The sequence below is a fragment of the Citrus clementina genome, unplaced genomic scaffold, assembly GCF_000493195.1.
Source record: "Citrus clementina cultivar Clemenules unplaced genomic scaffold, Citrus_clementina_v1.0 scaffold_1, whole genome shotgun sequence".
Classification (NCBI taxonomy): domain Eukaryota; kingdom Viridiplantae; phylum Streptophyta; class Magnoliopsida; order Sapindales; family Rutaceae; genus Citrus; species Citrus x clementina.
In genome coordinates, this window is record NW_006263303.1 from 17,616,806 (window position 1) to 17,631,314 (window position 14,509).

At 35.8% G+C, this 14,509-nt stretch overlaps 2 protein-coding genes across 2 annotated transcripts; both read left to right on the forward strand.

Moving 5' to 3' along the window:
- Positions 1–984: 984 nt before the first annotated feature.
- On the forward strand, positions 985–6,264 carry LOC112095477 (probable disease resistance protein At4g27220). The gene is made up of 4 exons (XM_024177454.1): positions 985–1,214; positions 1,752–4,797; positions 4,933–5,745; positions 5,855–6,264. Exons 2-4 carry the CDS (start codon positions 1,759–1,761, stop codon positions 5,975–5,977), a joined length of 3,975 nt encoding a protein of 1,324 aa, XP_024033222.1. The 5' UTR covers positions 985–1,214; positions 1,752–1,758; the 3' UTR covers positions 5,978–6,264.
- Positions 6,265–10,339: 4,075 nt separating this feature from the next.
- Positions 10,340–11,008, forward strand: LOC18053839 (caffeic acid 3-O-methyltransferase). Its single transcript, XM_006451812.1, has one exon. The coding sequence runs from the start codon at positions 10,340–10,342 to the stop codon at positions 11,006–11,008; it is 669 nt and encodes a 222-aa protein (XP_006451875.1).
- The last annotated feature ends 3,501 nt before the right edge of the window (positions 11,009–14,509 follow it).

Genomic DNA, 14,509 nt, shown 5'->3' on the forward strand with positions numbered 1-14,509 from the left:
GGTTAATAAATTAAAAAAAAATAGTTAAATCTTAATCACCCACTAACACTAAAACACATGTGGCACAAGATCTGTAAAAGATTAGGAGTGCTCAAATCAGAAGAGGATCCTGATCCTAAATTTAGGGGCATTTTATTTTTTTTTAATCAATTTCACCCATTTCGAATCAAATTGTCAATCTCTCTCCTCACTTACTCAAATAATAATAATAATAATTGATAGATAAATAAATAAATAAATAAATAACTTCATCATCCCATCATCGTCATCAATAGGCCTTTGATTCAAATGTAGTGGGCAAGTGCAACTTAAGTTCAATTTTTTGTAATTAATTAGTAAAAAAAATCCTACTCAAGTGTAATGATCGGTATCTGAGATTTCAGTCTAAGAACTTAATTGAGTTAATTTAAAACAACCTGAGTCGTGTACATATTTTCAAGGATTACTTTTTTGAACCCAAAACAAAAAAGGTTATACGGAATCTCAATTTTGTGCACCCTATATTTTTAAAAAGATAATGAAAAAAATTGGAATTGTGACCCTAAAAAATAATCAACTTGAAAAATTAATACATATTAATATATTTAATAAATTATGAATCAAATGTGAAAAGTAAGTAAAAAAAAAAGTACATATATTTGCTTTTTGCATTGGGATTAGTATTCGTTGTTAAGCCCGGCTGGTGTTAAGTATTGAATTAATGGGCAAGAGTTGTGAAATATGTATCCAATCAATTTCTAACCATTGATTTGGTGCTTAGAACAAGTTAAACTGAGCACCGAATTCATTTCTTCTTATAAGTGGGTAGAATGAGACATCTCATTAATTATTATCTCATGGTAGGTAGGCCATCCATTCCCTTGTCTACCCACTTGCGTGAGCAAGCTAAATTACCATTTCTAGTTAGTAACATTATGGTAAAGCCGCGTCCCATTGACTAGTTTTGTGCCTTCATCATTTATAGTAGCACTAGCACATGAAATCCCATTCATTTTTATCATTTATAGTAGCACGAGCTGATGACATCCCATTCCCATCCCCATCTTCAAGCTCACAGAAGCTACACTTTGTAAATTATATAATATCCTTCGGCTTCATTGTTTCATTTCCACATTGTTTCCTTTGCTTTTCTGGTAGATAGGAAAACTTGAAGATCAAGGGAACAGTACTGGAAGATCTCTGGCACGTTTTCTGTCTGTAGCATCACTTCTCAGGTATGGAATCAATAACTTTTATTTTTTTTAAACTTTTTTTTTACTCTTCTGTTATCAGGTAAAGAGAATGATTTGAGTTTTCACTTTTTAAATTTTTTATTTTAATCCTTTGAAGCTCCTGGAGATAGCTACAAAATTTTTAAGTCTCAAGCAGTGCACTTGGATTCATTTTTCTAGTTTTACTAAACTTTGAAATTTTTAACACTAAAGAAATTTTTCAGACGTCCCTAAAAATTTATAGAAAGATGAAAAAAATTAAAAAAAGTAATTTGTAATTTTATTAAAGTTAAACAGTCGGACAACGTCTGAGTCCGAAATCTCTTGTAATACAATTAAATATTTTATTTACTAACAGATTAGCACCCTTGAGTACTTGCATATGTGATATGATAAAAACTAAATAATTAAATGGTATACTGTTGTGGATGCATGTAAAATGATTAAACCAACATTAATTCAATGGAAAAAAGACGCTTGTTTAGCTTAATTGTTTCACATACTAAACTGCTTTTATATATATATATATATATATAACAGAGATAGCATGGAAATTGTTGCTGGTATTGCATCAAAGATTGGTGAATATCTGGTGGAGGCTACAGTGCACCAAGTTCGCTATTTATTCCGTTTAAACAGCATTGTTGATGATCTTAAGAATGAAGAGATCAATCTGAAATTGGCAGAAGATCGCATTAAGCAAGAAGTAGAAAGAGAAAAAAGGAACACCAAAGAAACTGAGAAAGATGTAGAGAAGTGGCTAATGGATGTTGACAACGTGGTTGAAGAAGTTGAAAGGTTGAAAGAAGAAATACAAATGAACAAGAGTAGTACTTGTCTTAATGGGTGGTGTCCTAACTGGGCTTGGCGATATCGGTTGAGTAGAAAGGCAGCAAAGAAGAAGCTCATTATGGCCAAGCTACAAGTTCGTGGCAAGTTCACCACAGTGGCGCATCTTAAACCTCTACAGGGCATAAAACTCTCTGCACCGAGAGATTTTTTGTCTTTTGAGGCTACTAAATTGACTTCTTATCAGATTATTGAGGAACTGAAAGACGAGAAGACGATGATGGTGGGAATGTATGGGACTGGAGGAGCAGGGAAGACAACTCTGGCAAATGTGATCGGTAATGAAGTCCAAGAACGAAAGATTTTTGATGAGGTTGCGAAGGCTGTCGTATCACAGAATCCAAACTTGATAAATATTCAAGATCAGCTAGCAGACTCGTTGGGGATGACAAAACAGGAGAAAAGTAGCCTAGAAGAAAGAGCAAAACGATTACACTTGAGATTTACAGACACTAGCAAGAAGATCCTGATAATTCTAGATGATGTTTGGGCAAAACTCGACTTGGCAACTATAGGTATTCCCTCCGCCCCTGATCTCAAGGGTTGCAAAATCCTTCTAACGACTCGCCGACAACATGTATGCACTGCCATGGGATGTCAATCACGGATCCCACTGAATACTCTGAATGAAGAGGAAGGATTGGCTTTACTCAAAAGACATGCTGGCATCGATGATGGTGACTTCTCCATGAATGGCGCTGCAAAAGAAGTTGCTAGGGAATGCAGGGGGCTGCCTTTAGCAATTGTAAGTGTTGGAAGTGCTCTAAAAGAAAAGGGCATTACTGAATGGAAAGCAGTGTCCCAAAAGCTCAAAAATTCAAAGCTTATTGATGTAGAAGATGTTGATGTGGATGTTTACGCTTGCCTTAAACTAAGTTATGATTATTTAAAGGGTGAGAATACAAAGTTGGTTTTCCTGTTGTGTTCCCTGTTTCCTGAGGATTTTAAAATTGAAGTGGAGGATTTGGTTAGATATGGAATTGGCCTAGGTTTGTTTGAAGATGCCGACACAATTGAAGATGCAAGAAATGAATTACATATGTTGGTTAACAACCTCAAAGATTGTTCTCTGTTACTAGATGCTGGTGAACAATTTGTGAAAATGCATGACATGGTCCGTGATGTGGCCTTATGGATAGCATCTAAAGGGAGTAATGTGTTCATGGGCAAAGCCGGCAATGGATTGAAAGAGTGGCCAAAAAGGGATGGCCTAGATCATTATACAGCAATCTCTCTGATGAAGAACAACTTAAAGGAGCTTCCCACTGGTTTGGTGTGTCCCAAGCTGGAAATCTTGCTATTGGGCAGTGAAAGTTATGATCAGCTCATAGTAGTTCCTGACCAATGTTTCAAAGAGATGAAAGCACTGAAAGTTCTTACAATAATTAATGGGGAGCTGTCACTTGAATCTCTTGAATTCTTGGAGAATATCCGTAGTCTACAGTTGATTAACTGTAGATTAAGAGACATGTCTTCCCTTAGAAAGCTGAAGAGGCTGCGGATTCTTAGTCTCCAGGGCTCTTCCTTTGGTGAAATCTCAGAAGAATTGAGGAATCTTCGTGAATTAAGATTGCTAGATTTGCGTGGAACTTTTATTTCTCTGAGCATGATGGAAAGATTACCTCCATTAGAAGAATTTAATGGCGATATTGAATTGCAGGTTGAACAGAGGAGTACTGAGATAAATTCGGATCCCTTTCTTCCCGCAGAGTCTTTTGATGAAAATGCTGAATATCATCCTGAAGCCTTTGCTTTCTCCAGATTGCGAAGGCATCAAATCAAAGTGAATTATGATTTTCCAAGAAATCTTCCCGGAACAGCGGCCTTGAGAGTGAAAGATATTGAAGCAAGCTCACTTATTATCTTTAAACCACTGTATCGGAATCTGCATTATTTTGCCTTGTATAATGTAATAGGTTGTCAAAATATTGTGCCAAGCATAGATCAAGATGGCTTTAATGAGCTTAATTATCTTGCACTTCGTGATTGTGAAGAATTGGAGTACATCATAGATACGTCCCAGCGGCAGGTGCCACCCACAGCATTCTCTAATTTGACAGAGTTATATCTGACAGAAATGAATCATCTTATAGAAATATGCTCTGGTACAAATTACCCGAGGAAGCTTCTGGAAAACCTGGAAATTTTAAATGTAAGAAGATGCCACAATATTTGCAGATTGTCATCAGCAACGTTGCTTCAACAACAAAAGCTGAAAAAGGTGGAAGTCTGGTATTGCAACAACCTACAGCAGGTGTTTCAAAGCTATGATGAGAGTAAAACTGATCTCGTCCTGCATTTATGTCTAGCGAAGTTAAATCTGTACGATTTACGGGCATTGAAGTGGATATGGAAGGGGCCCACCAATCGTATAAGCCTCCAAAATCTGATGGACGTTGAAGTGACTCGGTGCCTGAACTTAAGGTATGTCTTCTCAGTGTCGCTAGCTAAAAGCTTGGTACAGCTACAAACACTCAAAATAAGGGAGTGTCAAAGCTTGGAGGATATCGTGTTTGATGATAATGAGCGGAAGGGAAATGTATCCGCAGGAGACAGAAATGTAATGGCGTTCCCTATGTTGAGAATATTAGAACTTCAAGAACTGCCAAAGCTCATCAACTTCTGTCCAGATAACTGTTATTCAACTTGGCCAGCTTTGAAGCATTTGGCACTGGAATCCTGTCCCAATTTTGCTATTAGAGCTGAACTTGAAGCTAACGTGTACAATTTCCTAGAGGTAATTTCTTTTTCTTTTTCTTTTTCTCTAAAAAATAGTTTTAGTTAGTAATCAAAATCATTTAGGTTATGTTATTTGTTTTTCGTAACTGGTATGGTTTGCTGTATCTTAACCAATGGATTTTGTATTTTCCAGAATTTGGAGTTTCTATGTGTCGTAGATTGCAACCATTTGGGTGATGCAGTTTTTGCTATGTTGAAACATGGCTTCAAAAATTTGGAGCATTTAAAGATTGGCAATCTACTTGGAGTACAAGTGTTTTTTCAGCTAGATGCTACTCTTACCAATGCACAAGAAGGTAAAATCTCTCTCCTAAGATCAACTTTGAAGGAATTGACTTTGGAAAATCTGCCAGAATTAGAAGTTTTATGCAAATGTCCAGCACATGTGTTGAGTCTGCAAAATCTTACCAGTCTAATCCTGAAAGACTGCAATAGGCTGAGACATATTTTCTCGTCTGTACTTGCTCGAAATTTGTTGCAATTGAATCATCTCCGGATTGAGCATTGCAAAGAATTGGAGCAAATCATTGTTGAGGATGTTGATGAAGATCACAACCTAATCTCTTCCAGCAATCATCTTCAACATGTGTATTTTCCAAATCTCATATATATCAATGTCAGAGAATGCAACAAATTAGAGAGGCTGTTTCATGTAGACATAGCTCGAGGTCTTCAAAAATTGACAGAGCTAACTGTATGTGATAATATGCGGTTAGTAGAAGTATTTGGACAGAAAGATGACGCAGGGATCGAGGATAACTATGAAATAGTCTTGGGTGAACTTTGGTGCTTGGAACTGAATAGATTGCCAAGCCTCACTAACGTCTGCCCTATGGGTTATCACTTCATATTTCCATCTCTGAGGAGTTTCAAAGTTATAGACTGTCCCATGATAAGTACAAGATTTTCAGCAGGCCAAACTGATTCTGTGCATGCTGAAGCCGAGGTACACATTTTGAGATCCATACCAAGATTTTTTTACTACTCTTATTTGCTTCTTGTTTTATTTTCTGGGACGACAAGAAAATTGTCATTTGTGTGAACTGGTTGTGCAGGAACCACAGATAGCTGAGGAACATGTCAGTGCAAAATTCCCTTTAGAGCGCGCCAGCTTCGTCATCGACTGCATCAGTTTTGATAAGATTCAAGAAGTACTGCCACCATACATAGAAGAATGAGAGGAGGAGAAAATATCATTCAACAGAAAAAGAAGAGGAATGGCTTATGGCCACTAGTCAATAAAGTAATGTGACTATAGTGTAGTCTCTCTCTCTCTCTCTCTCCACTAGTCAACAAAGTAATGTTGATAACTGATGGCTATTGTGCAGAGAATAATATGAAAGCAACGCACAGAATAATTTGATGTAACCAGCTCATCTGTTCTATACTTACAGCTGTTACAATTGTTGATCTATGGCTAAGATTAACTGATGAATATAAACAATGGTGATAAGACCGTTATGTACTGTTGTCTTCATTTACTTCATATTCTGCACCCTTCATTTTGTTGATCAATTGCTGGCCGTTTGACCCTTGTGGGTACTAGAACCTTCAAGATTACTCTTTCCGAATGCCAAGGATCTCTTCACAATAAACTTAAGGCTTTCCCGTCACTAAGACATTCTAACAAACAGATTGTCTTAACTTGGTGCTTCATCCTTGTAGCTTTCGCCGCATTTCCACTTCTAAAGGAAAAAGGCTACTTTCCAATTCAAGGTTTGTATTTTTGCATAGTCAAGGTCCTTATATTAAGCCAACATTTTGATAAAGTAACACTTCTTGCTTGAGTTGTTTGGTTTCAGATTCTAAAGGACACGAGCCAGTGGTGGAGCTTCCACCTTTGAGATAGTAAATGACATGGTTAATGGAGCTAAGGTCTCCTCGAGATGTTGTGCGCGGAAGCATCATTTATTGTGGTCTAACACCATTTGTGCGCAAATGCGAAATCAATATACATTTCTTAATTTCATTTATATAACACCCAATACAAATCAAATACACTAACGGTGCGTTTATTTCGAAGCAGTCGGAGTGTATAGTCACATTGTTTCTAGACGAAGAAGCTTCGAGTCCCAAGTAGACATTCTTTTGTTCGGTTCACCACTGCCGCATCTTTCTTCTCATGCAAAATTATACATTTGTTGTTTAGACACTTTGCTTTAGAAACAATTGCTTTAAAATAATAATAATAAATCATAAGTTTTAAAGAAATATATATTAATGCTGTTGTGATTTTGTTCTTTCCTTACTTGCTGATTTTGTTTCACTTTAAAACCATTTGTAAAGTGTTCGATAAATTTCCACACTTATTTGATGGTTAATATTTACTAACCACCAAAGTCCATTGACCACCCCACCAACAAATAACTAGTGATAACAGCTGTGGAAAAAAGGTGGGACATTTAAATTTCAAAACATATCCTAAATGATGAGAAACTTTTTGAAAAAAATGAAAGCAGATAAACCAGATTGATTATGAATAGAATATTTATAAACGCCCACGATCTTGCATGGTAAATTAGATAAAAATTCATGTATCAATACTGCAAATGTTACAAACCTTTAACAAAGATGACGTAGAAATCATTCTCAATAAAGGAGTGCATTATAATCTTCTTAAGTAATAGAGAAACATATAGAGAGAGAGAGACTTATGGGGTTTAAAATTCAAAGCATTGGCTTAATTAGCAGACAAGACAAGTTGAAAAAGTTCACCAAAGAGTTCAAGAAGCCAGTTGGTTTTGATTTAAGGATGAAGTTTCAGCTAATGAGGCCCAGCCCATGGGCCATTTTAAGGGCAATCCCCAACTGAATGACGTCAAGTTGTAAGTTTAATTAGTTGGGGATGAAAATGGATATCGTCCGGGTTTGTTCTTATCAAATCAGCGTCTACACAAAATTTAAAATTATTATACCCACCTGCAATTCGCTGCGGATTTTAATAATTACCAAACTCATCTACAATTTACAGTGATTTTTGCCTATAACCTAAAGCGACAACAATAGCAACAAATTTATTCCAAATCAATTGATGTTGCTTGTAACTCTTAGTTGTAGCAGCAACAATTTATTTCAAATCATAACACCACATCCAAAATCATAATACCACATCCAAAAAAGTAGGTTTATCTAAACATTTCTATAAAAATATACTTTTATTATTGCATACAAATATACAACTAACTTTGCATTAAAAGTTATGCTTGAGTTTTTTATTATATTAGTAGTCAAGTTTAGGTGGATTTTTAGCCAAAACTGTCAAATGTGAGACATGCCTATATCAAGTAATATGGTTACATTTTCAATGATAGTTTCGCAAGTGCCTTTCAAAAAATATATGCATACGTATTATGAAGAGAACAATGTGAATCGAGCTAGTGACAACAATCGTGCATTTTTATAATTAAGAAGACTAAGTTAGGAATCCAACAAGTAGTTGTCAATAACTTAGTTTATGTATTTTACAATAAAATTTTTTAATGTAATGTTAATAATTAAAGTTTATAAATAACTAAAATAAAATTGTAGGTCCGCCATCTTTTTTTTTTAATACCAAACTCACTCACAACCCAACTATGGATTTAAATTTGTAATATCAAACTCACCTGCAACTCACAAAATTATCTGCAACTAATGGTTTTGCGGGCAAGTTTAGACAAATTTAGGGGTTTGTAAGTACCATTGTTATCCCTAAAAGAGTATGATGCATATAGTTTGTTTTAATTTAATGACGCAAATTTAGGGGTTTCTTATTTTTTCAAGGAATGGTGCTATCTGAATCTATTAAATAACTTCTGTCACCTAATTTTTTGTATACACCTATTAATAAAAATTAAAATTTAAAATTTATCTCTTTAAAACCTTTGTAATTCCAAAATTAACCCTAATTGAAAATCTCATTATTTCATTTCTACTCCTCTAGAATTTCATCTGTGTACATTAAAATCAAACTTCATCTTTTTCATTTTTACTATGTTCTTATGATTCCTTTCTCTACTTTTTTTTTTCATTATGATTCGTTTCTTTCCTTTTTTTGTTTTTTTACTCCTTATGATTCCTTTCTTTAAACACTAATCATTAAAAAGAAATCAACTTTACTATATACAATCATATAGGTTATATAATGTATTTCCAAAAATGACAACATCATCTTGATTTATTTAGGGGGCTTTTTGTTTTTTACAGTATTTATGAAAAGTGAATTTTGTTTTATCTTTGGATTGTTTGTGAATATGATCTTTTTTTTAAAATTCATTTTTTATGAGTATATAATATATACATATTTTTCCCTTAATTATATAATTGCTAGTTATTTTTATTTGTTATTTTAATTAATTAAATTATTTTGCTGAATAGAGAATTAATTGGAGATTATGGATAAAAAATGAAGAAGTTCAAATTGGGAAGGAATAAAGATTAAATTGGAAGACAAAAATACAGTTAAGAATTAATACTAGTCAAGAAGACCAAAATCGGAAGTCAATTTCTTCAAATAATGAAAGGTGGGCATGCATATAGAAAATAAAGATTTGGTTATGCCAATTGCACGTGCATGGCATTGTAATTGGAAAGCAATTAATTAGCCATGAATTAGAATTAAAATTCTTTAAGGATTTGGTCAATAATTGTGTTTGGGGGATATACTTCGATAAAACCAACCGTGATGACCAGATACCTAGTAGCAGGGTTCTGCGAACAGATATATCCTGTAGAAGTCCTGTAGCAGGGGAACAGGAGCAGGAATATTATGCTCGTCCACAAATATACCATCCGCGGGGCCGGCCTCCTACTAGGAGCATAAAGCTATTCTTGCTAGAGGTTGAGGTGGGGAGACCTGGTCAATGACAGTTGACGAGACGTGCACTCCTACTCGAGAATCAAGGCACGAAGTCCATCCAACCACCACTACGATAACAGAGCATCCACTTCCGAGAGTTGGGGAGGTAATGGACGTGTATTGAGGGAAGGCCTGGATTCAAGAGAAGCCTATAAAAAGGTAACCAACGAAGGTAAAAGGGATAAACTTTTTAATATAAAAATGAAGATAAAAAAGAACTCTTGATTTGAGAGATTAAAAATGAGCCATAAGATTAGTGGCCGATTTTTCCAGGAAGACGAAACCTACGTTTCTGACTTGAGCGTTGCAGGGTTTACGCCGGGAAAACCCCTGGCGTGCTCTGACTTGTTTCTGTGTACGCAGGAGCCTGTAGAGAAGAGGTCTTACGAGGAGAGATCTTGGTCGTGGTCGAACTAGTTGAGGAGAGATCCTGGTCGTGGGCGAGCAGAAAACTAGAATCTCGCATCAACATTTTGGCGCCGTCTGCGGGGAGCTGATAAAAAAACTTCTGTTGATAGAAAGAAGAAGAGGAAAGGAAGTGAGGAAACAATGGATGTAGGAGGGAGTAGCGCACAAGGAGGTGACTTGAGGCTTAATGAATCCATGACGTTGAGAGAGATAGCCAATGAAGCACGGGAAAAAGCCATGTATGAGCGGATGGAACAGATGGAGAAACACACGGAGACTCTGACAACCATCCTACATGAGCGCGTGGCCTTTGGTGCACGAGGCAGTTCTGGACCCAACTATTGAGCCATTTGTGAAAGTCCATGGCGAGCCGGCATATAGTTATTATGGGAAGATGCCTGAAATGAACGGCTTGATGCGGAAAGCCATGTCGGGAGTGTCCGTGCCGTTCATGACGTCCGTTTTGGACAGTTACAATAGGTTCAAAGGTGTGAAGCAATTGGTTGATGTGGGTGGGAGTGCAGGTGATTGCCTGAGGATGATATTACAGAAACATCGTTTTATATATGAAGGGATCAATTTTGATGTGCCTGAGGTTGTTGGCGAAGCTCCAAGTATCCTTGGAGTGACCCATATTGGTGGGGACACGTTTAAGTCCATTCCTGCCGCTGATGCTATCTTTATGAAGTGGGTTTTAACTACATGGACTGATGATGAATACAAGCTGATAATGGAGAACTGTTACAAGGCTCTTCCAGCAGGAGGAAAACTGATTGCTTGCAAGCCTGTGCTGCTTGATGATTCAAACGAAAGTCAGAGGACTCGTGCTCTCTTAGAAGGGGACATTTTTGTTATGACCATCTACAGGGCTAAAGGTAAACACAGGACTGAACAAGAGTTTAAGCAACTTGGTTTCTCTGCTGGTTTTCTACACTTGAGATTATATAGAGTGCTAGATTATTAAGGAATAGCTTCGAGTCTTAGCTTACCTCATAATTATAAGTTGGTATATATGTATGTATGTGTGTGTGTATATTTTAAATACAATTAGTAGAGTATACGATATCATAATATAAAAAAATACTTGTAAATTAATAAGTTGATTACTAAAGTTGATATTTGAACTTATTCATTCTCAACCATTAATATAACCCCTGCCTATAGTGGCTGAGGGCTGTGCCGCCCTGATCCTATAGTGACTACGCCCATTCGTGTCGAGGTTATGATAATTCGTTTCTTTTTATTCGTGACTGACCCATATATATGCGTGCAGCTTTTGGCATTCCAGAACCTGTGGCCTTATTAGTTTCCATGTTTTATGATTATTTTGGAGCAGTGTCTACAACCATATGATTATCCGAGTGCCAATTTTTCAGTTCTATAAATAACAATGCTGCTGATGCATGCGCATGAATAAAAGATGCCATTGTATTGAAAATTAGAGAATTAAACTTTTTTAATTCGTAATGAAACTATAACTATTTTAAGTTGCATTCTTCCTCCTTAGTTGTGCTTGATGGTCCTCCTTTACCGAAACTCCTCCACTATCTAGGCAGGTTTCGCATTCCATTAACTCGGTTAGCGGCATTTGCTGATTTTTCAACTTCTCTGTTTTTGCATGAATTTTGTTCTGGTGCCCATATGCGGCGTTAGATGTTCTGGTTACTCAATAATGTTTTTGTTTTTCTAGTCATATTCTGCTATCCGAGCCGCACTTAGTTTATAGATTTTAACCAACTAAAGTTGTTTTTTTTTTTTGTACAAACTTGGTTTCTGACATACAGGTACTCATGGAGAAACTTGTGGAAGGATTGCTGGCAGTTTATCACCAAAGGCAAGTGATTAAATTTGAATAGAATTTTCAATTTCCGACCAGTTTTCTTAGGAGAAACTGACATTTGTGTATGTCGCTGTAACAGAAGCAAATAAGTGTCTTTGTGGAAGACGAGGTTGAAACGCCTGAATTTCCTAATGAGGTTGGTTTTATCTTCTCGCCAAGGAAGGCATCAACATGTAGCTCAGATGAAGAAGCAATTTCTGCTAATTAGGTATTATATCCAATAAGGTTTAGGATTAGCTATTATGTGTTGACTGTGTCTCTGTAGCTATCTGCGTCTATCTTTTCATGGATGCGCTGCTTCCAAGTAAATTTTTGTCCTTGTTACTTGACACAAGAATTATTTACGAGTTTCTTTTTATTTAAAAGGCCAATGCACTCCCAGAATTTTCACGCACTCCTGGCATTAAGACATTCCACAAAGATGGATTTCATGATTTTGGAAGTGCAAGGCTAGATGGGGAGAACACGTGGTCTGTAGTAAGTAAAGAAGCTAAGGCACTTGTCCACTTAAATGAAAATGCTTTATGCTCATCATCATCACAGCCCACCTGCAAAGCAAACAAATCTGGTAAAGGTACTCTATGATTCTTTAATGGTGTCTTGATAATGTTTTTCCTTTATAGTTTCTGTACATTTCTATCTAAAAAATTGTCGTGCCACTTGTTAAACCAATAAACCTAGTTAAATATAGTAGTTTGCTGACATTTGAATTGTCTCTAAATATATATAATGTTTTAGCTCTTTAATGTTTGTATGTAAATTGTATATCTCAATGTAATCCATGCCAGATGCTCAAAAAAGCCGTAGTCCCAAACTAATTGCTGTCAGCTGCAAGAATGTCTACATATGGAAGTTGGATTTCACCTTCTGAGTTGGAGCTTATTCTCAAAAAATTGCTAAAATAAAAGCTAAAGTGAAAAATGAATAAGACACAGAACAATTAATGTACTTTGAGCTATGTGATGCTTTGTTGTTCACACATATGTGCTCCACCATTCGAAATAATTGAGTTTACTTATAAATAGTGTATGAATATTTTTTCTTTTGAACAAAATAGATTTATTTATATTAACCATTGTTTCTCTAATGGTTGGGAATTGGCAGCTAATTTTTTCTCCCTTTTCCATGTATGCAGATTTGCTCAATGTGTTTGAAGTGTTTATTCCTCAACATCACTTGTATCATAACCCATACAGTCTATTGAATGGAGAAGCTGCTGGTGTGATAACGCAATTATACTACTCATATTCAAAGAGTGAAAGACAGTCATCATTCTCAATTTAGCTTCTAGATTTATTAAATTTAGCCACAAGTAGTAGGCATTTGATTGGATGGTAGAAATTTTTATGTATTGAATTTGGATTATTTAGTTATGAGAGTAGGATATCTCATATTTTGGCTATTGAAGTTGAATTTGTAATATATACTAATAATATTTAAATGTGAAATGAAAGATTTTGTAATATAAATCAATTTCTTTTTGTTATTTTGTGGTGCTTTTAATTCTACAAATAAATCAATAGGCAATGATCCAATTCAATTTTTTATTTTTTTAAAAATAAATTAACTAGTGATACCATGGTAACAGTAATCATAGACACTAATAAAATATCAATAACTACTAACACTATGGTGTCATAATATCGGTGATACTGTAGTAATAGTAATCACTGACACCACTTACAAGTGTCACTATTTTTCTGACTCCCAGATTACTGACACAATTAACAAGTGTCAGTGAAAGTAATTTCTGACACTATTGTAAAGTCAGTAAAGACCATTTTTCTAGTAGTGTCTCCCCTAGGATTCTCAAGAAAACTACTAATTTTCAGCCCACTAAGAATATGGTCCCTAATATTTCGGAGAAAATATTTTGACTGAATCGTACTTTCTGGTAATTTCCTGGTCGAGGTGACCAATAACATCCTGGTCGAGGTGATGTGCTCGAGGTCACCACATTATTCTGGTCGAGGTGACCAATAATATCCTGGTCGAGGTGATGTGCTCGAGGTCACCACATATTATTCTGGTCGAGGTGACCAATAATATCCTGGTCGATGTGATGTGCTCGAGATCACCACATATTATTCTGGTCGAGGTGACCAATAATATCCTGGTCGAGGTGATGTGCTCGAGGTCACCACATATTATTCTGGTCGAGGTGACCAATAATATCCTGGTCGAGGTGATCTGCTCGAGGTGACCAATAACATCATGGTCGAGGTGATCTGCTCAACCATTTGCTCGCTTTTACTCTGGAGGAGAGCACGATAATGTATGAGCAAACACCTTTATCTCGGTCACCCTATTTCATTCCCTAAACAGAAATTATAAATGTAGAAGTGTGTGACAGCATGTCAATGTTTATTTCCAGGAACATTGCTTCAAGAAATGCAAAAACTGAAAGAAGTGAAAATTGAATCTTGTAATAAGGTACAAAAAGTGCTTCAACTTGAAGGGTCAAGAAGTCAGTGCTGTATATATTCTTGCGGTCGGTTGTGCACTTATTTTTTTATGAAAGGAGTGCGCAAGGAACACCTATTTTTTATTATTTTATTAAAAAATGTCTTTCTTTTTCTTTTTCTTTTTTTTTTCTTTTCCTTTTCTTTTTGAGAAAAAAATAGA